The sequence below is a fragment of the Anabrus simplex genome, chromosome 6 (genome assembly GCF_040414725.1).
Source record: "Anabrus simplex isolate iqAnaSimp1 chromosome 6, ASM4041472v1, whole genome shotgun sequence".
NCBI classification, from domain to species: domain Eukaryota; kingdom Metazoa; phylum Arthropoda; class Insecta; order Orthoptera; family Tettigoniidae; genus Anabrus; species Anabrus simplex.
The window spans coordinates 265,720,029-265,744,819 of record NC_090270.1 but is presented as its reverse complement, the minus strand read 5'-3'; the positions used below and the strand labels follow the sequence as shown (position 1 = coordinate 265,744,819).

The following is a 24,791-nucleotide window of genomic DNA, read 5'->3' as shown; positions in this document are numbered from 1 at the left end:
ACAACGGAACAGTTCCATGGTCCGGCATTCAGTACACCAAGCCGAAGCATGGAACGGTTCCGTGGCTCGGGCCCAATGAGTTAAGTTCTGAAGAAACATGGGAGTTATACGGCTGGGTTCGAAAATCCACAGGCTGTTTCCAGTCTTTCGACTGGGTCAGGAATGGAATGAATGAAGCTCCCATCTAGCAGTGAGGATAGGAACTGTGCCGGCTGCCGAAGCCTGTCGCACTCCTCTGGGGCAATGATTAATGAATGACAGATGAAATGAAATTAAACTGGAGTGTGCTGCTGGAATGAAATATGACTGGGAAAACCGGAGTACCCAGAGAAAAACCTGTCCCGCCACTGCTTTGTCCAGCACAAATCTTACATGGAGTGACCAGGATTTGAACAATGGAACCCAGTGGTAAGAGGCCGGTGCATTGCCGCCTGAGCCACGGAGGATCTACGGCTGGGTTTAAACTCATAAAATATGCTGAAGAATATAGTAACAGAGCTGCCGGTCGAGAATTCACTGTGACCGAATTTAATGTTCGCTACTGGCGTAAACAGAAAGTTGCACTAGAAACCACCAACCGAACACGTAAGGCATTCAGGGCCGAAAATGGTAAGTTTCCCGAGCTGGAAGAAGAGTTGCTTCATTACATTACAGAGTTACAAAATGATGGCTTTTGTATCTCGCACGAGATGCTACATTTTAAAGTGCGCGAAGAGTTACAAAATGATGGCTTTTGTATCTCGCACGAGATACTACATTTTAAAGTGCGCGAACTAGTGATTAATGGAGGAATCAAATGTTCGGATCTGAAAGTGTGCCAGGGTTGGATCCGTAGATTCACGACACGAAAGCAATTGTGTCTGCGAAGATGAACATCTCTCTGCCAGAGAATGCCAAGTGATTTCAGCGATAAAACCATAGATTTTCATTGCCACGCGATAGCAATGCGGAAGGAAAACAATGACCGCATCTCAAAATGGCAATGCAAATCAAACCCTGATAAACATCGGACCGCCATGCAACACCACTATCAACAAGGGAGAATCCAGCGTGCTTGTACGTACAACTGGGTGTGAAAAACAGCACTGCACTGTCATGCTAGCAATAATTGCAGAATGAAGAAAATTGCCACCATACATTATTTTCAAAAGTAAAACAGTGCCTAAAGTGAAGTTTCCCAAAGTCATTCATGAATGGGTTCATGAGACAGGATAGATGGATACACCTCTTGTCCAGAACTGGGTCCGTATGGTGCGGGAAGCATGGCCAGGGGCACTGCTACGACACTCAGCAATGCTAATGTGGGACAGTATCCGCAGATACTTGGAAGACACGAAGAAACGTCTCCAGAAAATGAAAACTGATCTTGTAATTCCTGGTGGACTCACATTGTCTACAGCCCTTAGATCTTTCCGTCAACAAGCCCTTCAAGGACAACATACGTAAAATGTACGCAGAATGGATGGCAAGAGGGGAGCATGAGCCGACGTCAGCGGGCAAAATAAAGAGGCCATCAGTTGAACTCGTGTCATTGGGTTATGGTGTCGACAGACATTACTGTGAAGAATTTCTTGAAGACGGGCATCGCAAATGCCTTGGACGGAAGTCAGGATGATGATGTATGGGATGGTGAGCAGAATGATACACGCGAGAATAGCTCGGAGACTGAAGGCAGTGATAATTAATAGGCTAAGTATGCCAGTTGTCTTGTTTCAATAGCCTAATGTTTAAAGTTTTTTCGGGAATACGATCTTTTGCACACAAATCCAGGCTCAAATCACATTGAAAATGTTCACTTATTTTTTGTCAAAGAAGTGCGAGTTATATGCAAGCAAATAGGTACATTATTGAATGTGTTCAACTGATGTTTCCATGAAATGCACAAAACCATGCTTTGTAAATCCCCGGGTACTAGGAAAATAAACCATTACTTTAAAGGTTGCAAAATAAAAGGCATTTCTGGGGGGCAGCTTAACATGCTCATCTCCCCTATGAACAATTATGAAGAGAATAATGCCAAATATTATGCCACTTCTGTAACAAAATATCCCGTTTTTATAAACTTAAAGGAAAATAAGCTTTGATAAAAGTAGCATTTCATCAGGAAACCACCGTTTTAATACAAATTAAACAGATCATGATTGCTTTGTAGGTCTTCAATTTCGTGACACCTCTCATTCATCCCAGATTCCCTCCGATTTTCTTTCAAATAATCTTTATTTCATTGCAATTCCCTAAATCAACATTCTTGCATCACCGTCTTCTGGTCATTAAATTTAATATTTCTTTTATTATCCTACTTTTCTTGGTTGATTCAGTTCTGATTACCATAGCTGAGTTCTGCGCACGATTGCTCCTTTCAGCGGTTGTCCCCTTCAATTTCATTTTCCTCCTTGGATGTTTCAGAGCTCTCACACGTTTTACTCTTGTATTTGTCTAAATTCACCGTTAAGAACATTTGTAACTTTTACACACTTTTCTGCCTTCCTCAAATCAGGTAAGTTTATTTTCTTTCACGTACTCTTGAAAATTTTCTTCAATCAAAAGGAAACTTGCCGCTAACAGATTATGGTCTAATTTCATGTCCACTCATGGGTTTCCACCCTATGTATGCCCTTTTTGTATCTTTTCTACTACTATGCATCCAGAGTAAGAGTATACTACGGGCTCTTATGGGCTTTAACATTTAGCAGACTTCCCCAGAACTGATGACTTCGAAGTCTTTAAAACTGGATTTTCGCTGTGTTATTTAATAGGTTAATGATCGTGGGTGGAGAGTACATGATCCTCGGAATTCATATAGCGACATGTAATTCATACATTCTTGATAGGCAACATGATTTTGTAATTTACCTGACAGCAGTGTCAGCGCGCTGGAGAGAACAGTGCGTGCACTGTAGTATGTAGCTTAGGACTCCACTGAACGCACGAGTCCAGATCCCTCCAACATGTTTGAAACAGTGTTGAAGTGTAAGGATCTTTTTTTTTGTAGAAAAATAATAGTGAGTTGGGTATAAGTGGCATTAAAGGTATGGCCGATGTTCCATCTGCGAAATGTAAACCCGGAGGGATTTTAAGGTGCAGAGAACGACAAATAGTTTGTAATGTCTACAATTAGATAAAGACCAAGAATCAGGAAAGAAGAGTGGATTGGACTGTGAGGGAAACCGTTGAAGCATGCGGCATTTCAAAACCTACAGAGTATGGTGTTTTAAAGTTCTCATCGAGGCTACCAAGGGGTCTTTTGTGTTACCAGGTAAGAAGAAAAATCCAAAAACGAGGCGAAACAGCAGGATTTTGAAATACAATGACTTTGTACGGAGTGCAGGTAGACAGAATGTGGAGTTTTTCATTAATAATCAACCATCAACACTAAATTCTGTTCTGTCGGCTGTCGACAGAGATCCAGATCTCTCAGATCTTAAAAGATCAACACTTCATGTCCTACTTAAAGAAATGAATTTTATTTATGAATGGAGGGGAAACAAAGCCATGCTGATTGAAAGAGACGATGTGTCTTGGCATCATAGGTATTTCTCACACGTGAAGAAATTCCGAAATGAAAACAAACATTTTTACACAGATGAATCATTTGTTAATACCAGCATAAGAGTGCAAAAGGTGTGGGTTGACAAGTCCATAACAGTCCATGGCAGGCATTTTTAGAGAGACTTTCCAGTGGTTTTGGGACGCTTAGTGCATGCAAGTAAAGAGTGTGGATTTGTGCCGAATGTGAAGCTTGTATTTTTGTGGAAGAGAAAGACTGCTGATGCTCATGATGGAATGGACAGTGATTGTTTTGAGAAATATTTTACAGAACATTCAAATTTCACACCTCAGTCTGTACTATTTGCCTTTCATTGTCCACTATACTGTATGTTATGTCACTGAATATGCATGTAATAATATGGGAAGTATAATATGATAAGAACTAAATTACCACAGCACAGCGCGACGATCCTTAATGAATATTGCATTTTCACGACCGCATTGTAATCGAAACAGACTTTCAATATTCATTGACATGCCCCACAACGGGAGACTTAAACGCACTCTACAGCGTGCTAGCAGCAGTGCCCGACCTGTAGCTCAGATCCTTTCAAACAGAACAAAGATGGCCTAGGCCACCATAGCTCAATTGGTAGAGCAACCAACGCGAAATCGGGAGGTTGTGGGTTCGGATCCCACTGGTGTCCGGCTGGCCATTTTTGTTCTGCACTTAACATCTCTTCAACACGTACTACATGTACGTAACAGGATCCAATACGTTGAAAGTCTGTTTCGACGATCCTTAAGTCCAGTTAGTGGTGTAGGCCGTGGATAGTACAGTCATGACTTCCACCTTCCTTCAAAGAATTGCTTTGTTCACCGTCGGAGGCAGAACATCACATGCCCTGATGAAGGCCAATGCAATTTGGCAGAAAGCTCTGCTTTATTAAATAAATATATATAGTGGCTTTAATCCAGTTCCACATTTGTTTCTTTATGTTAACTAAATTACTTGCTATTTTCGGGTAGTCTCGTTGCCTCTGCAAATTAAAGCGACTAACTCAGTGTCACTGCGACAAATGATTTGTATCCTGTCACTGACCTAGGCTGACCTTGCAGCATATATTGCCATATTTCGTAATAAACTTCATCCATATCCAACGGATGACTCAGGTTAGCTTTCATGTCATTTCAGTTGTTTTGTCATAACCATACCGTAACTAACTAAAATTCCAATATAAATAAATAGTAATCTGTCGCAGTATTTATAATCTGTTTGAAGCACTGTTATCTAAATCAATTACTATCCTCGAATTCCCCATTCTTTACGGAATAACTCTGTCTTTATTAAAAACTGTTTACCCAAATCGCTTGCTTCACTTCACTTTCCATTTCTTCAGTTATGTATCAACTCATCATATGATGATGGAAATACCTAAACATCACTCTCTGCTTCTGGAAATGTCAAAATACCCCCACAATCAAGCTGATATGCTTTATGTTAGGAATCCATGCTCCTGAACATAAAAAGGCAGCATGGGACTTTAACGCAAGATGCCAAAACAAATACATTTTAGGAGCCTGCGGTAACTATACAAAACATTACGCAGCGCGATCTCGTGGAAAAGTTGCCATACCCACCACAGAAGCCCAACGCAAGAACATCTAAAGATGTCATACCCAGTTTAGGAGTTAATAAACAGAAATTTTAACACAAAACAAACCTCTAAAAATGCAAAATTCTTGTCCAAGTTAATTTGACAAGCCAAAACAGGATTGCCAGCAGCTTGAGCCAATCCAGAAAGATGCATCTGTTGGTTGAAGAACTCCATCATCTCTTCCTGCAACAGTATGAGAAGAGAAAGTAACCTTTTCAGAACTAGAAAATCAACTATCAATCAAAATATCAACTGTAAAGAAAGAAACTTGCCTCTGTGACCCCAAAAGGTATATTTCCAACATACAGCCGCCGGGCTTGCCTTGTGATGGTCGAGCCCACAACAGGTACAGCCGCCTGAGGAGTATCTGCTACAATATTAGCAGGAATTTGACCCGCAGCTGCAAAAAATAACATAAGAATAACATCTCCACATCACAGCAAACAGAACAAACGTATTCTTTAGCTCAACATACCTTGCATTGCCTTGTACTGAAGAGGGGTGATGTGCTCAAAACCTGGAGGTGGGACATCCCAGTACAAGGACGGTTTCCTGCGTCTTGAGCGTTTCTCTTTCTTCCCAAGGGAGCTAAATAATTGTGGAGTGGAAAAAAAATATGCATCACATGACACTGTCAAGGACAAAATATATGGCAGTATTTTCATAAAATATAAGGATTACAAAAGTTTTTTTTTTTTTTTTGCTAGGGTCTTTACGTCGCACCGACACAGATAGGTCTTATGGCGACGATGGGATAGGAAAGGCCTAGGAGTTGGAAGGAAGCGGCCGTGGCCTTAATTAAGGTACAGCCCCAGCATTTGCCTGGTGTGAAAATGGGAAACCACGGAAAACCATTTTCAGGGCTGCCGATAGTGGGATTCGAACCTACTATCTCCCGGATGCAAGCTCACAGCCGCGCGCCTCTACACGCACGGCCAACTCGCCCGGTACAAAAGTTTAAGAAAGATTCTTCTGCAAGGAATATTAAAGGTACAAGCTTATTCTGACAAGTAAAATATTTTAATGGGAATGGGGTCAAGTTGGAAATGCATCCAACAGGAAGGATACAGTACAGTAAATGAAAGCTTGCTCTATTATGACCACTCTTACATCTCCCTAAAGAATTCTGGGCAATTGCTATTAGTGGGAATTTCGTTGAGTAAGGTTGAACAGTCATTAACATTATTTACAGTGCTTCCTGTTTGGAGAACTCTCAATTCACTCTGGTAACTACAGTTAAAACTGGTTAAGACGACCCTGTCTAGCGTGTTTCCCCAGTTATTACGCCATTATTCCACAGTCCTATTAACCTGCCAGTGGTCACTATATTAGCAAAATATTCATTGAAAACATTTGCTCTTTTATACAGCATGTAGTTTCAAACTTGAACCCTGATGTACCTTCGCATAGCAGTTTTGAGAGAACGATGGATGCATTGAAACGCACGTGTGACCTTGAGAAGAGTCAGGGAGGGAGGAATTACCAGCAACCGTCAACAGCGAGACCAGTCACGTTGGTGGTGGTGGTGATTTTTGTTTTAAGAGGAAGTACAACTAGGTAATCATCCTCTCTGAACAAATTAGAGGAAAAGAAATTCAAATAAAACAAAATTATTTATTCAACAAAGACATTTGGAAACGTACCACAAAATAAAACAAAAAATTATTGAATCAGGCCAAAAAATTACCAACGAATCAAAAGGGAATGTGCGTTCTCTGAGTAACAGTACTTATAATTTACATACCCTTGATTAATCCACTGTTGCACATAAAGTGGGTGATGAGATCAGCAGTAGCCACATCATCGGCTAGTATGCGTTCAAGTGTCTCCTGCAGGCTGAGGCTCCGTCTTAGGCCAGAGAGATTGGCGCACTCAGAGGATGTGGGCCACGGTAAAGTCGGCACCACAAGAACACAACGAGTGGTCTTCCCTCTTTAGGAGATAAGAGTACGTAGATCGTTAATGACCTATCCTCAGCCTACACAATACTATGGCCTCTCTCCGTGAAGGCCAGAAAGAGGACCACCACACGGTAGTGGTCTTCTTAATTGCTCTCAGCTTGTTGGGTGTTCGGATAGCTAGACACTCCGATTTTCAGGACGCCAAGATGGTTCGACGTAGCTGAGAACAAATATCTTTAGCAAGTACATTGATAGGTCTTGGAGGTTAAAGTACCGCTTTCTTTGCAGCTTCATCCACAAGTTCATTTCCCACAATCCTAACACAGCTTGGAAGCCTCGCGAAAGTAATTCCGGTGCCAGCATAACTTAACCTGGCTAGAAGGACATGAATCTGCTGTACCAGTGGGTGTTGCGAGAAACAGGTTTCAATGAACTGCAGAGAGCTTAATGAGTCAGTACACATAAGAAAGTGGTTTCTTCTGTCACCCAATGCAAACTGCAGAGTTTCTGAGATTGGCATAAAGCTCTGCAGTATACACGCTACATACACGAGGAAGCGAGATCTTCGTGTGCATATAATCGGTGACGAAAAACATTTTTTCCGATTTTAGAACCATCTGTGTGAAGATATGTTTTGCGGCCGGATATTGGTGAACGAAGTCCTGGAAATACCTCCAATAAATGAAGGAATCTGTGTTTGCCTTGGCTCCACGGAGTAGATCTAGACGTATATCTGGTTGTGGAACTAACCATGGAGGTTTCTTGCTAAAAGTTTGTTCAAGGCAACCACCAATATCTATATTTAAATCACGACACAAGCTATCAATTCGAAACCCGACCGGCCGTGTGGCATTCGGCCGGACTTTGTACCTCTGGTGGTATTGGGTACTAAATATGCATTGATAGCTTGGATGTAGCGGCATCTCACGAATTTTTGCAGTGTCCGTGAGGAGTTAACTGCTGCCTCCTTATTCGTAAACATGGAACTCCAGCTTCAGCGAGCAGGCTGGGAATGGGGCTAGTACGGAAAGCTCCCATTGCCAGCCTTACTCCACTATGGTGAATCTAAAAGGATCTCAGCATAAATTTTGATGCTGAGCCATAAGCCCCACTTCCATAATCAATTTGGGAGAGGAGTGTTGCTGTGTAAAAACGCAGCAGTACCACACGGTCAGCCCCCCCACAAAGTGCTGCTGAGAAACTTAAGCATGTTAAGTCTCTTCATGCAGGCAACCTCTAACTGACAGATGTGGGGCTGCCACGTTAGTCTCATCAAAATGGAGACCCAAGAATCTGCGGGTATCTAGTACTGGTAAGACACTGTTTCGCAAGCGGAGCTGTCGTTCAGGATGCACAAGCTGACATCAATAGAAGTGTACAACTGAAGTTTTCGCTGCTTAAAAACGAAAACCATGCTGCAGAGTCCATCTGTTGACTCTGTTAACAGGTTGCTGTAGCTGATTCTCAGCAAACACCACCCTTCCGGAGCTGTAATGTAGAACTAAATCGTCTACATACAGCGATGGAATGACTGCAGGCCCAGCAGCGGGAACTACGCTGTTGGTGGGGATTGCGAACAGCATGACACTCAGGACCGATCCCTGAGGTACTCCATTTTCCTGAACGTAATATTGAGAAAATGTATTCCCTACTCAGACTCAAAAGAGCCAGAGGGACATGAAGTTCTCAATAAACGTCGGCAAATTTCCCCAAAATCCCCACTGCTGTAGTGTGGAGAGAATTCCGTATCGCCAGGTTGTATCGCAAGCTTTCTCCAGCCCAAAAAACAAGACCACTAGGTGTTCCTTCTGGAAAAAGGCCTCCTAAATGGTGTTCTCCAGACTGACCAGATGATCAGTGACAGACCAATAAGAACGGATGAGAACTGTATACAAATACCAGTTGAACCACACCAAAGGAAAAAAAAAAACTGTTTTAACGATTAACAATTTGCAGTTTTTAACTTTCATCATGCTTTTTAAAGAACTTTTAAATTAACATTTCATTTTGTGTGATTCCTATGTTTTTAAATCATTTTACATGGCTTACTGAGGATGATCCCCTGGCCAGGTCATAACATGTCTATTTATGTGTGAAGTTTCGTCTTAATTGGAGGTAAAATATATAGTATTAACTAGGAGGATTAAAACAGTTTTGTACAACTTTGTAAGAAGTTCAACCATCAATACAGATTTAACATGAAATTCAAAGTCTGTAACAAATCAAAACTGATTACGAAGTTTTTGTGGGGACCGAGAAAAACCGTCAGAGGAAAGTGTTAAAAATAATTACGCTTATTAAACAAAGCTAGATTTGAACGTAAAAATAATTACGATAAAAACAAAGAAACAAGTGTTTACAATTATAATTAATGAAATAAAGAAAGAAAGAAAACATTTAAAGAACACCAACATAATAAAACATCAAGGAAAAACGGTCTTGGAACAGCGGAACTATAGGCTTGTATTTGCATTAAAAAAATTTAATGTACAAAAATTGTCAAGAATTAGATTCAGAATAAACCAACACATGTTTAAAAGCACACAGAGTAATTTACATATCATCACTTGCATGTAAGAAACATCTCTAATGTAGACTGCTTCTTTCATTCCAAATTACATACAACAGTATCAAGTTTGGTAATGCAGTCCACTGGCATCCACGACCAAACTTCATACGTAACGCCGCACTATATCCACAGCTTCTACAGCTGTTGAATGCGTTGGTACTGCAGCGCAGATATAATCAGTTTCATTTTCATCCTCTTGTTCTTGCTTGTTACTGTCTTGGTCGACCATCAGCTGTTCATGAATTTTGCCTACCGTCTGCACTTCGCAGGTGACAACATTGTCATTACATTCAACATACGCAGCAAAATTCACGTCTTCATCTGTCCCAAGCTGGTCACATTCTTCATCCAGATCACCAGTGCTTTCCATTACTTCCATTTAAACGCCATCAGTTGCTGAACGAACGAAGTCTGCTTTGTGGAAATAGTTTCAAACTGAGGTCTCGTTTACTGATGCCCAAGCAGATTTTAAGGAATGCATGGCATCCAGAATTGTGATTTTGCGTGAAGCCATTTCCAAAGCTAGAGCGCAACCCAAGATGCACAAAGCTGACGTCCCCATGAGACCCATCATTAATTATAGACCGAGCCCTTTATATAAAACCTCATAGTACATACAACAGTTTTTACAGAATGCCAATCTTTTCTGCACGAGAATCTTTCTATATTTCTGCATCGCATATCAGACAATGCCCTGGTCAGCGATTGGAGATGGCTTGTACAGTTCACGGCAGAGCGGTCAAAAAACACGATTTTCCTCTGCCGCACTCCCGTTCTGGCATCAAGTGATCGCAAGAAGTTCTCGAAATCGATGACGTCATCCAAGCATTGATATTTGGTGTGTACTGGCATGGAAAGTTACACACATTCTTGAAACTGCGCGGATTCTTTCATTTCATAAGTTATGAATTTCATTATGGTCCATACTGACAACTGATCACTATCAAAGGGTAGAGAAGGGCCCACCTGTTCAATACCATTAGCTTGTATAGTGTCCTATATAATTGGGACTAGTTTCGACCCCACATACATTGGGTCATCTTCAGCAACGATCCAAATTTAAAACATTAATGAAATCCGACAACACATCCAAAATTGAAACCAAACGATATATTAAAACGGCTGCGGTTGGTGCCGACTTATGTCGTCACTCCTACAGCAACCAAACGTTCCTGAGCTGATTTGGGAGTTGACATTTCCCCATCTGTATAGACGAGCCTCTTTACTTATAAATTATGTTTTATTCAATAGTAATAAGGGTAAAGGTTTATATGCAGCTTGAAGGGGAACACTCATAACCTGAATAAGTATTACTTTTCATCAAATGTAGTGATCTATTGTTTGGTTTGAAGCGAATGTCCCTCGTAAATTGCGCGCACTTGGCATGGACACCAAGTGATATAGATGTCGATTTCCATAGGGAATCTGAAATATTTGTTCCGAATGAGCAAATTTATAATACCAATATAAAGCTGGAAAATGTATAGTGTCCAATAACGGACCATTTATATTGGTATTACGGACACTAAGACCGTGCCAAGCGCATACAATCAACAAGAGGAGGTTAGCGGGTTCAAGTTAGGAAGAAATTAAATAATATTATTCAACTACATAATACCAATTCTCAAACAAATCAGGCCAACACCATTAATTCAGTTTTGAAGCTTAAAAAGAAAACTGAGAAAACAAAGCCGACAAAGGTAATGTAACCGTCTTCGTGAATAAAGAGGAATACATTAATAAAACAAACAACTATTTTTCTGACAACACTTTTACCATTAATAAAAAAGATCCCACAACTATAATTCAAAAGAACTTAAAACAATTGTGTGAAGGTCTAACTTTCTTCTTAAATGACAAAGAAACCACTGAACTAATCAATACGAACCCAGGACTTTCCAAAGCTAGAGCGCAACCCAAGATGCACAAAGCTGACGTCCCCATGAGACCCATCATTAATTATAGACCGAGCCCTTTATATAAAACCTCATAGTACATACAACAGTTTTTACAGAAAAATTACAGGTTTCTAGCCAACAAATCCATTAAAAACACATTAGAATTAGTTGACGTTCAGCCTGATCATACAATCCACTCTTTTGATATTAAAAACATGTTTCCAAGTATCCCTATAGAAAAAACCATAGATATAATATACAAAAATTGAAGAAAGTATAGTAAATTATCCATATAAGAAATTCAGGAATTTATGTCCATTCTGAAATTGGTTCTAAATAACTACTTCAATTTTAATGTCATTTACCAACAGAACGGTTTGGCCATAGGATCACCAGTCTCAGGGACATTAGCAGAAATTTATTTAAATAATCTAGAATACCCAAAGATCTTAAACCCATAGTCTATAATATACATAAGCTTGCTAGCTAGGGGGGCTTTACGTCGCACCGACACAGATAGGTCTTATGGCGACGATGGGATAGGAAAGGCCTAGGAGTTGGAAGGAATCGGCCGTGGCCTTAATTAAGGTACAGCCCCAGCAGTATATACATAAGCATTACTGAAGTGAATGTCCTTCGTAAATTGTGTGCACTTGTCACCATTAGGAGGTTCAAGTTAGAAAGAAACTAAATAATATTATTAAACTACATAATACCAATTGGGCTCACTATGTGGATGATGTTCTGGCTATATTAAATCAAGACCTTGGAAATGCAGCCTATACGCTATCCAATTTAAACACCCTAGATCTGCATATCAATTTTACACTGGAATCTGGATCCCAACAGAATCTAAATTATTTAGATTTAAGTGCTACTAGGCATCTCAACCAGCTATCTTATCGTATCTTTACAAAACCAACTCAAACAGTTAGTACAATCCAAAATGATTCTCTCCATCCCCAATCCCATAAAAAGGCAGCATACTATAGTATGGTAAATAGAGCATTCACCATCCCCTTATCCAAAAGAGACCTTCAAAATGAACTAAATGTTATATGATCAACAGTTAAATCAAACGGGTATAATGCACAATTTATTGATAAAATCATCAACACAACTAAAAGACAGACGTGAAACTTTGTATTTTTGATCTCTTTTAAAAATAAAAGTAACACGTATTTGTTTTTAGTAAAAAGGACTTAAAAAGGGGTTGAATTCTTTTTATGTGGACTCAAAAACTGAAGATGTTACAGACATGAAAATTGGTAGCCTATTAGGAATCTCCTTTAAAAGTAAAGGAACACGTATTTCTGCTTTTGTTTTTGGAAAATCTGCTCTAGGAGAGGTAAACAGGAGTGACAAAGGGGGTGAATTTTTAAAAGGAGTATATCTTACAAACGTAACATGTTACAGGCGTGGAAATTGGTATTTTTAATCTCTTTTAAATATAAATGAACACTTTTCTTGTTTTCTGAAAACTCACTTGGGGGGAGGGTAGAAAGGACTGAAAAAAGGGTAGAACTATTTTTATTAGGATACTGGTAACTCAAAATATAAAAATATTACAGACATGAATTTGGTATTTGGAATCTTTTAAAATAAAGAAACACTTTTTTGTTTTCGTAAATATCACTTAAATGGGGTGAAAAAGGACTGAAAAGGGGTTGAATTATTTTTATGAGGATACTTAGATCTCAAAAACTGAAGATGTTACAGACACGAACATTTGTATTTGGAATCTTCTTTAAAAATAAACAAACATGCCTTCTTTTGTTTTAGGAAAATCCAATTAAGGGCAGCTAAATGAATTGAAAAATGAGTTTAATTCTTTGTATGAGGATACTTATATTGCAAAAACAAAGGATCTTCTTTAAAAATAAACACGCATTTTTGGTGGGAGGAAGAAGAGAATCAACTTAAGGAGGGTGTAAAAGGAGTTTAATTCTTTTTATGAGGATACAAATAAGAAGTGGACATAAAACAATACACTGCTAAGGGATTTTGACCGGGGGATGAGGAATGACAAAAATATACGTTTATATGGAACCCTTAGAATTATGAAGTTCAAATGTCAAATGATATCCTAGGTGTTAAATAACAGAAGGTTTGAAACAAATTTCAGCCCTCAGTGTTAAATGGGGGTTAGATCCGAAAATAAATATATTGATTCCTACCTCCGAAACGGTTGAACATACGAAGCCAAAATTCCAGATAGCGGTATATATTTAAAACGTAAGTGTGAAATAGGAAATATTTTTAAACGTTCCACCGCTTAAGTGTCAAATGAGGTTAGCTCCGTAAACAGTTTTGTGTACAAAGTTGTAATTTTACGAGAAATGTCTTCATTTATGTCCTAGGTGTAAAATAACGTATACTGTACTTCAAAACATTTCTCCCCTAGGAAGTTTAGATGGTAGTTGACTCTCAAAAACACAATATCCATTCTTCCAAAACCGTTTCAGGCACGAACATAACTTTTTTTTTTTTTTTATGAAGGGTGGTCTTCTACATCCGATGGAAATATTTCAAAACATTCACCCTTTAAAAGGTATTCATTCCTCCATTACTATTCAACATACAAAATCAAAATTTCACAGGTTGGTCGCTTTTAAGTCCTAAAAGTTAAATCAGATATCATTTAAAATATTCAATTCTTCCCTACGAGGTTCAAGTAAGTGGTAGATTAAAAAACTGAGGACATATTTTACAGGCTCGGATGACAGTAGACTCCACAATGTAAAACTCTGAATAATAAATTTAATTTTAAAGCCGTAGCGAAGCGCGGGTATCTTGCCAGTTACTAATATTTTCAAGAAACATAACCAACAAATGGCTTTTAAAACTAATAATAACAACTTTTCCAGTTTCTTTAATACATGTACTATCAACTAATAAATTTTCTCAATCAGGTGTCTACAAAACTACAATGCAATAACTGTGAAAGTACATATATATAGGACAAACAGGACGTAATTTTTCAGTAAGATACATGGAACATGTCAATGCTTCAAGTGGATAAAAAGGGCACCATGCTCAACATATTGGAAAACAGTTACATTCATTTATAACAGTATTTTAACGCTAACCATAATATTAATGAAAAAAAAAAAAAAGAACAATATTCTGCTTGATATAATCATTCCTATATACGCAAAGTATAAATGAAAAAAAAAAAAAAACAACAACAACAAAAAAAACATGTTAAGCCTGCCAATCAGTTCATCCCTACCTACCCCCCCCCCCCCCTTCACACGTCCCTCACTTACTTGTGCCAAGCTCCTCACTTTCATCTCTCTTATCCGTCCTCCCTTGGTCAACTCTTGTTCTTTTCCGACCCCGACGGTATTACGTATTGAAGCCTAGGGAGTCTTTCAGTTTCACGCCCTTCTTGGCCCTTGTCTTCCTTTGGCCGATGCCTTCATTTTTCTAAGTGTCGGATCCCTTCAATTTTTCCCTCTGATTAGTGTTATATAGAGGATGGTTGCCTAGTTGTACTTCATCTTAAAACAATAATCACCACCACCACCACTCACACATCCCTCCTCCAACCCCTGCCATCATAAGCTATACTCCTGCTCCCTCTCAACAGTCAACCTGGTGTTGATGTCCGTGCCAAGGGCACACAATTTACGCGGAATATAGGGGCGAGTCTCATATAGCTGTATATTAATCTCAATCTCCTAGCTTCCCTTCTTTTCTCAATAATTTACATCAAATATTTTCTTTTCAGACATCACTTCAAACCAAATTAAACAATAGATCACTACATCTGATAAAAAGGAATAAGTTATTTATTCAAGTTATGAATGTTCTCCTGCAAGCTATATGCAAACCATTATCCATATTACTATTGAACAAAACTCCACCATTGTCCGGTCCCAATTCCAGAATGGGAAAGGAGGACAGTTAGCTGGTTTGGCAACCAACTGTAAAAACTGCTAACGCCAAGTGTCGAGCGGCAGTAAATAACTCAAGCCCACCATAGGGCCCAGCGGCTTCGAGCGGATGAGCCCCTTTTGGGTGGGGTGATGGTCCCCTCAGTGTAGGAAATAACACTGTAACCCATCATGTGGGTTTTTGGCCCAACGGCAAAACAGACGGAGGAACCTCCTTTCTGTGGTTCTGAACGGTCGTGGAGGCGGATGAGATCATGCCAGACGGACTGGCCGTGAAGGTGCAACTCAATGGCATTTCGAGTCTGCGGCAGTCCGTTGCAGTCGTGGTACTAGAACCTACACACCGCATTTCATTTGTGCCGCAGGGTATAGTTCCTAGATCATAGTGTGTGGGTCACTTCACACTTCCTTAAACAAAATCTCGCTTGTGGCACTTTTTCCTGTCACACCTTTCAATACAAGTCCAACGGCGATGGAATAAGGATGGTGAGGCAGGTTTTCGGTTGAAACTGGAAGCCTCTAGTTCGGACCTGCACGTTGGCAGCAGGTGTGATCGTCGTCTTTCTGATACCCCGCGACTACTCAGGAATTCGGTCCTGCATCTGTGTTTGGGCAGGCCTATTTAGGATCATCGCTGCCCACCCTGAATGGGGAAAGCCCTAGAAAATGTGGGTTAAACATCGGTAATCACACACTCAGCCGGCTGGGAGGCCACATCTAGCAGGTAACCCCTTATGCGGTCGAAAAACGATGATTACCAAAACTTTGATTATAGGAACCTGGAATGTTCGAACCCTACTCAATTTGAAAGACAATAACAGACCTGAGAGAAGAACAGCGCTTCTTGTCACCCACGAGTTTGGACGAATGAACATTGATATTGCTGCCTTAAGTGAAACCAGACTGTCCAGTGAAGGTAAACTTACAGAGTTCAGCTCAGGCTACACAATCTTCTGGAAGGGAACAGATGAGGGAGAACACCTCATTCATGGTGTTGGATTCGCTTTGAAGACCACATTGGTGAATGATTATCAGCTAATTCCAAATGCTGTCAGCGAAAGAATTACGACTCTCCGAATCCCACTCTCAGGAGCCAAATCTATGAGACTCATCTCCACATATGCAGGACCGGAAGAGGAAAACAGCAACGAAAGTTGTAAGTGAAGCAATACTACTCTTGGCAATTTCAATGCGAGTTGGTAAAGATCACCAATTATGGGTCAATGTGATGGGAAAACATGGACTTGGCAACAGTAATGCCAATGGTTTACTGCTCCTTGGTTTATGTGCTGAACAGGAACTCTATTACTAATACTCGGTTCCGCCTGCCTAATCGCTAGAAGAGCACTTGGATGCATCCTCGCTCAAAGCACTGGCACATCCTTGACTATATTATCACCATGCAATGTGATAAAAAAGATGCCCTTGTTACAAGGACCGCAAGAAACGTCGATGACTGCTGGACAGATCATCATAAGCTCCTTTTTTGCCGGTTGAGAATCTCAATCTGTTGGAAAACAAAAAGATCCATTCACAACCTGCCCAGAAAGAAATTTGATTCGTCTAAACTTCAAATTGAATCCACTGCTACAGATTACAGAAATGCAATCTCAAACAAACTGGCTAGTCATCCAGTCAGGAGTGGGCCACGCTTCAGAAGGTCATCACCGAGTCAGCTGAGGAAACAATTGGTTTTCTGAGGAAAAAAAGACAAGACTGGTTTGATAAAAATAATGAAGAAATTAAATGTCTGATCAATGTCAAACGGGAAGCCCATCTATCCTATCTTCAAGATCAGTCTTTCAATGTGAAGAAATCACATTTCTTGGAACTTAAAGGAACATGTCAGGCACAAATTAGGGAAATCAAGAATAACTGGTGGCAACAAAAAGCTAAAGAACTGCAAGACTTTCTGATGCCTGTGACCTGCAAAACTTCTATGCTGGCATAAATGACATGGTCCAAATCTATCTTCATCGGGGTCATTGAAGAAGGCTGACAACTCCATTTTGATAATGGAGAAATTTTAGAGCATTGGAAGGAACATTTCTCTGCGTTTCTAAATCGTGCCTCCAATGTTGCTGAGGACTCTCTTCGTAATGTCCCTCAGCAGCCCCAACAACCATGGATGGCAGTTCCACCCACATACAGAGACTTCACCAAAGTACTCAATCAACTAAAATCAAGAAAGGCTCCTGGTCCTGCTAACATCCCTCTGGAATTTATACAAAATGGAGATATACCCTTGAAGCCTGGACTTTTCACACTCATCCTCTTGATTTGGGAAACTCGAGAAGTACCTGACGACTTGAATGCTACCATCATCAGTATCTTCAAGAAAGGCAATCATAGTATGTGTGGGAACTACAGTGGTATATCGCCTTTGTCAATTGCAGGTAAAATGAGAGAATTCTATTAAACTGGTTCCAAGTTACCTCAAGAGAGGATTTTGCCCGAGTCTCAATATTGTTTCCAAAATTCCAGAGGCACAACAGATATGATCTGTGTTAGACAACTCCAGGAAAAATGCAGAGAGCAACAGCAGCCTCTGTATTTATTTTTCTATGATCTGGAATGAGTCCGACTCAGTACCAAAATCTGCTATGTAGAAAGTATTGAGACATTCTGGATGTCCTGAACCGTTATGTGGAATTGGTTCAAGCTCTTCATGATGGCATGTCTGGACAGGTTCTTCATAGTAACTCAATATCGGATTCATTCCCAATCACTCATGGATTGAAACAAGGCTGTGTGCTTGCTCCTACACTCTTTGCACTGTACTTGGCTGCTGTGCTGCATGAATCATCTGCAAACAATTTAGGCATGGGGATTAAATTTCCTTTTTGATGGAGGCCTTTTGAATCTGGCAAGATTTTGCTCACAAAGACGTACTCTGGTTACCCGAGTGACAAAACTGCAGTATGCCTATGACACTGCATCTCCTGCTCTGCAACACCTGCTTAACTACAAGTCAGTCAACTGCTTTAAAACTGCATGTGATCGCTTTGGTCTTGGGAAAAAAAAAAAAGAAGGTACTTGCACAACCTGCCCCAGGATTAACTCTTCCTGAGTTCAGCATCTCCATCTTAAGACACAACAGAGGAACAGGTTGATCATTTTTCATATCTTGGAAGCATCTTGTCTAAACAGTGTACCTGTGAACAAAATGTTGACTAAAGAATTGGGGCTGCTCATGCAGCATTCGGACGTTTAATGCACGGAGTCTTCATGAAAAACGACCTAAAACTGCATACCAAACTCACGGTGTACAAAGCTGTTGTTATTTCCACGCTGCTGTATGGCTGTGATACTTTGATACTCAATCGCCATGAAATCAAAAAATTTGAGCACTTCCACCAATAGAAAAAGATATGCAACTTGAATATTAAGTGGGAGGACTATGTGACCAACACGGCAGTTCTCAACTAAGCGCAGATAAATAGCATTGAGGCAACAATCATCGCTCATCAACTGAGATGGTTAGGCCACGTTCACCGCATGCGTGATACGAGGCTTCCCCGGCAAATTCTTTATGGTGAACTTTGCTCCAGCACTAGACCTCATGCAGCCCCTATTAAGCGTTTTAAGGACCAGGTGAAACACATCATGAAGACAACTGGTATAAATATACAGAAATGGGAAGAATTTGTTGTGGACCATTCACTGTGGCAGAACACTACATCCACCGCTGTCAACTTGTTTGAAAGAGAACGCCGCAGACATCAAGAGGCCAAGCGACAAGTAAGAAAACTCTGTCAATTAAAACCCGCCCTCCTGCATCCATCCAGTATGATTTGTGTGGGCGTATGTTTTATGCCAGGATTGGTCTCCTTAGTCATCGCAAACACATTCATAAACTGAGTTGAACTGCTCAATGTATGCAGGAAGAAGTTATATACACTCTGCTCGAGTTACAGCCGATGATTGAACAAAAAATAATTTATAAAACACGTGACTCGTCTATACAGATGGTGAATGCCAACTCCCAGATAAACTCAGGAATGTTTGGTTGCTGTAGGAGTGACGACATAATCCGACATAGCTTGGCGCCAACTGCATTAGTTATGATACGTTGTTTGGTTTCAATTTTGGATGTGTTGTCGGCCTTCATCAATGTTTTAAATTTGGATTTTAAATTGAGATATGCCAGACTGTTTTCTTCATTATTGGTTGTTAGTGAGCATTTGTTTTCCAATTGGATCGTGGCTCATGATGACCCAATGTATGTGGGGTCTAAACTAGTCCCAGTTATACAGGGCTTTTTTTTTTTTTTTTTTTGCTATTTGCTTTACGTCGCACGGACACAGATAGGTATCATGGCGACGATAGGACAGGAAAGGGCTAGGAGTGGGAAGGAAGCAGCCGTGGCCTTAATTAAGGTTGTGACAGTATTAACAGTATTGAACCTCCCCAACAACCCTTTTGGATTGGTGTTAATACTATAGAAATTCGTGTCAGACGGCTTTCCTCCCCAACAACCCTTTAGGATTGGTGTTAATACTATAGAAATTCATGTCAGACGGCTTTATGCCGAAGGACTCTAATTATTTCACGTAATTTGGCGTGCACACCTGCACTGGGTTTGTGCAATGTCTCCGCTTAGCTGCGCATGTGTCGGGAGCTCCCTGGCATGACTGCTCTGAGCCGGTGAGCCGAGGAGGTGAGTTGTGAACGAGAAGCCATGATGTGTAGAAGTGGAAACGTTTGCTATGCAATGGCGTGGTATTTTGCACTAAAACCTGGATGAATTTCCCTTTAACAGGGAATATTCTCCATCGAGCTTGTGGTTGACCTACTATTTTCGTTAATTATCTTATTTCTGGTGAAAGCTTCTTCTGGATTATTCGTGGAGAGATTAAGTTCAGTTGCCTCGTGGTGAACACTATCAACAATGACCAGGTTTGGATTTTCCAAAGTGTAGTGTCTGAAAAAGGTACGTACGTGTGCTATTATTTTCTCATACCCCGTGAAGAAAAGGTTGATGTACTTACATTGGGACGAGCATATTAATAATGATTTCATCAAATTCGGACTTGGCGTCGTGTGAGCTAGTGTGTTTCAAAAGATGGATTCTTCTAACCAATTATTCTTCGGGGCGTTGAAAATGCACGGTGGATCGATTTCTAAAATTTAATTCTAAATTTTATAATTTTCATTTCTGGCCAGTATTGTAATATTTTCGTATGAACCAAGGTGGCTTTTCCAAGGTATTGAGCTTATCACATTTTTCTTTCTGGGGTTTCCTGTCTGTAATTCTGTGTACTTTTCTGCTCTGTTTGGTATGTTTTCTTTTCTCCGGGTTTTTTTGGGATTTTTTCCTTGCTGCTATTTCTTTTCCTCCTTGCTCGGCAAGGAGGCTTTGTGTTGTTTTGGGTTACCTTAGCAACAGGATGTTGATTGGATTGTTGTTAGGAATTGGATTGAGTGAACCGATACGCGTGCTTTGCGTTGTTCTCTGTTAATGTTTTTGGTTTGGTGTATCTTGTTGATGATATTTGATTTTCGTTAATCCATTTTCGCCACCCCTTAAAAAAAAACCCTTTGTTTTCGTTTGGTTGCGGCGTGTGGGTTAATTTCTCTGTTAAATTATTACTTATCTTAGGAAGAGCCCCTTGGTGGTAATGGTATTAATTACTCGAGGTGACGAAGACGAAGTGATCTCCTTAGCATCTAGTTGAACTGTAATTTGTTTACTGAAACTAAAAGTTTATTTTATATGGGTGTTCGATCACATTTTATATTAGTTATTCGTAACTTCTGGTAGAAAGGTATGGAGGTCAACATTTTCTTTTTTTTTCTCTTGATTTATTGGTTGCAAATCTTTTATTTTAATCTGTAAATGAATATCAACATATTTTCTGATTTATTGGTTGCAAATCCTTTATTTTATTAGTTAATGAATATCAACATATTTTCTGATTGGTACCAAATCTTTTTATTAGTATCATCAGTTAATCGATATCAAAATATTTTCTGATTTATTTAGTTGTAAATTACTATTTACATTTCATTTAATTCGTACACGATCGGGCAACCATTTTTCTTTTCTGAATTAATCCTAGGTTTTACTAAAATTTGACTTCAGTTAGGGCTCCTTTTTTTTTTTGTTTTTCCCCTGAAGTTGTTACATCTCATTCAGTACCAATTAACATTATTTTATGTTACCAAGATGATGTTTTTCATTCACAGTTTTCAATGGAGCACTGCCACTGTCTCTTTGATAATTGTAACCACGGCCTTTAGCCGCTTCCCTTCTCTGTTTCCGGTAAGTGTGTAATTTTCTTCTTTTGGTTATTTGATGTATTATGGTTGTTTTGACTGTTTTCTCTCTTTCTTGTATTCGCTTTATCTCCCTTCGGGGGCGAATGCACTACCAACCTTCTCACCTGGGAGCATTCCTCCTAGGGGTGTAAGGTTTTACTGCCCATCGTCCAAAGGGCTGGTTGGGTGGCCTAGAGGATGGTGTCGGTTAGAAGGTACAGCCCCAGCATTTGCCTGGTGTGAAAATGGGAAACCACGCATTATGTTTTATCAAGAAGCTGCAAAAAATATCTGCATTAAAAATATCAGGGCTATGTCCTTTGAAGACTTCCGGCAGTGTCGTATCTCTCCAAGTCTGAACAGTATCGATATTGACACTGGCAGCCTCCCCACCGATGGATTTATATGAAAGTTTATTCCTTTTTTTTAAAAACCTTCAAACCATCCATTAGACGCCTTGAAGTTATGGAATCCCATTTTGGCAGCCAAATGTGATGCCTTGGCCTGAATCAATGTTCCATCAATATGAATATTTGAAGCCCAAGCTTGTTTGAACCAGTTCACAAGAACATCTTGTAGTTGCTTTCTATTGTATTTAAAGTTGTCATAGGAATGTCCAATATCTGGGCGATTTGCACACGTTCCATGCGTGGATTAGCATCCACTTTCCCAATAAACTTTTAATTCTTCCTCTTGGGAAACTGTCTAGCTTTCTTCTTCTCCAAAACTTAATGTCCTGCAAACCACTAGTCCTATGTTTAAGAACAATAGGCCTAATTCACTTACTAACACACAGATAAGCGCTATACGTCAGTTGAATACATACGTACAGTAGGCATAATTTACGTACGTTACACTATTCACTTACGAATGAAACCAAGATTAAGAAAGAACATTCAGACGAGGTACTGTTGCGCTATTCGAACAACCATAGCAAAGACTGGCTTGGGACGGACGCTACTCGTAGCCAAAGCAACTAGCTTTAGGCCGACATGCTAGCATGCTATGTTGTTCGGGTAGTCTGCGGTCGTGAAATTAAGTTCTTTACCAATCCTTACCCACACCAGCTGTGGCTGTAGCACTGTGTGTGCAACTTGGCCCGGAACGCTAATTTAAATTTCTTATGGTGGGAGTTACGAATGCACTAAAGAGAGACATAAATGTGCTATCCAGGTTTCTTTTACATGTATTTAATAGGACATGAACCGGGACTGAGGAATAATGATGAAATAACCATGGAAACGTGCTAGAGAGGGATGTCTTAACCAATTTCAAATGTACTAGTAACATCTACACAGGTAAACAACCCGAAGGACCTCTTCAAATAGGCAATAAACCAACAACTCGTAACACCAATTATAATAAACACTGATCGCAATATAACAATGGATAATTGAAGGGCTGGCTGGAATTACGGCCTTTATCCGTAAAATTACTACATATGCTCTCTGGTGGTGTCTGCAGCAACCAGTTAAAGTGACTTTACGCTAGCTCCCATAGATGGCAGTGGAGAGTCATTTCTCATACACTGTTGAGTTGCGCCAGTCCTCGAGATCGCGGCTCGGGCAAGACGGGCATAGGTAATCACTAGGGCCCGGATTTTTAGGTTCTTAAAAACCACGTTTTAGTTTTTTTTAATAGCTCAAAATAGTTTTTTTTAGGTTTTTATCTTCCTGAAATAGTTTTTAATGATCATTTCAATCATTACTGAAGTTATACTATTCATTCAAATTTTTTGTACTTTATTGTAACCTTCACGCCTCTCTAGTACAAAACTATACCACTCATCAAAATATGGGACAGAATGGCTTAATGAAAGCATTTCAAACACATCATACCAACTGAAATTTAAAATAACATAAAATATTTATGTGCAAATACAATGAATGGTTCAATGTAGGTTAAATTTTTGTCACTTCCAATGCATCAAGAAACATTTTCAGAAGCACAGAACACAGTTTCCACTTGCTGTTACATTGTAAAACTAAATACATTTCCAGATTTTTCAGAGTAACTTTTTCTGTTATCTCTCAAAATATTCTTATAGCAGGAAAATGTATGCTCCACACAACAAGAAGTCCTTGGAGCAAGCTTCATTGAAGCAATAGCTCTCGGTCCCCATGGTACCTCATCAGCAATTTCTTCTCCCTGAAGTATTGCAGACACACTGTTCATTGCTGAAAATCCAGGGTTCCACTGTAGAATTTTGGTAAGCTTGAGTGAATAGGCTTCACCCACTGGTCCTGGTATTTCCTTCTTCGAAATGGAGTCCACAACGTCTATTGAATCTTTTAATGGCAACGATGCCGATTCAACACGCTCAATAGCTGCAGGAAGATCAGCAAAGTGTGCCCTAATGAAGCCAAGTGAAACAGCGTTCTTTGTTCGTGAGAGCTGTTTCGACATCAAAAGAATTTATAACATTTTTAATGTCTTCAAAGTGATTGGCATAGTATAGGGCTGCATTGAGTCATGTCCCCCAACGAGTGATTATGGGTTTGGGAGGAAGAGGAGTTTGAGGCAACATTTCCTTGAATGTGAGAATGCAGCTAGGGGCTTTAAGGAACACCCTTCTCACAGAATAAACAATACTGTTTACTCATGGAAAATTATTTCTAACCTCTTCAGCCAATCTGTGTAAGCCATGGCCTATGCAAGTTACACGCAGTATGTTAGGGAAGAAACTCTTCAATACTTCACCAATTTTGGTCATATATGCCGCACTATCACTCAAAAGAAGTAAAAACTTGCCATCCTGTTTTTCTCTTGGCCAAAGCATCTCGGACGGTGCAAGCTATGGTCAGCGTATTCCACGGCACGTTTGCCGAAACCAGCGCTTCACATAAACGGATATTACCGAGCTCGATAGCTGCAGTCACTTAAGTGCGGCCAGTATCCAGTAATCGGGGGATAGTGGGTTCGAACCCCACTGTCGGCAGCCCTGAAGATGTTTTCCGTGGTTTCCCATTTTCACACTAGGCAAATGCCAGGGCTGTACCTTAATTAAGGCCACGGCCGCTTCCTTCCAGTTCCTAGGCCTTTCCTATCCCATCGTCGCAGTAAGACATATCTGTGTCGGTGCGACGTAAAACAAATAGCAAAAAACTTACTTTTCA

The 24,791-nt window shown here is 40.0% G+C and overlaps 1 protein-coding gene across 1 annotated transcript in view; it reads right to left on the bottom strand.

The window, feature by feature from the left end:
• U2af50 (U2 small nuclear riboprotein auxiliary factor 50) overlaps window positions 1-24,791 on the bottom strand; it is a 141,792-nt gene that overhangs the window by 84,271 nt on the left and 32,730 nt on the right. Inside the window, exons 3-5 of the mRNA XM_067150399.2 lie at window positions 5,623-5,735; window positions 5,416-5,547; window positions 5,214-5,326 (exon numbers count right to left, since the gene is read on the bottom strand). Coding sequence (XP_067006500.2) covers window positions 5,214-5,326; window positions 5,416-5,547; window positions 5,623-5,735 — 358 coding nt within the window. The remainder of the gene's footprint in view (window positions 1-5,213; window positions 5,327-5,415; window positions 5,548-5,622; window positions 5,736-24,791) is intronic.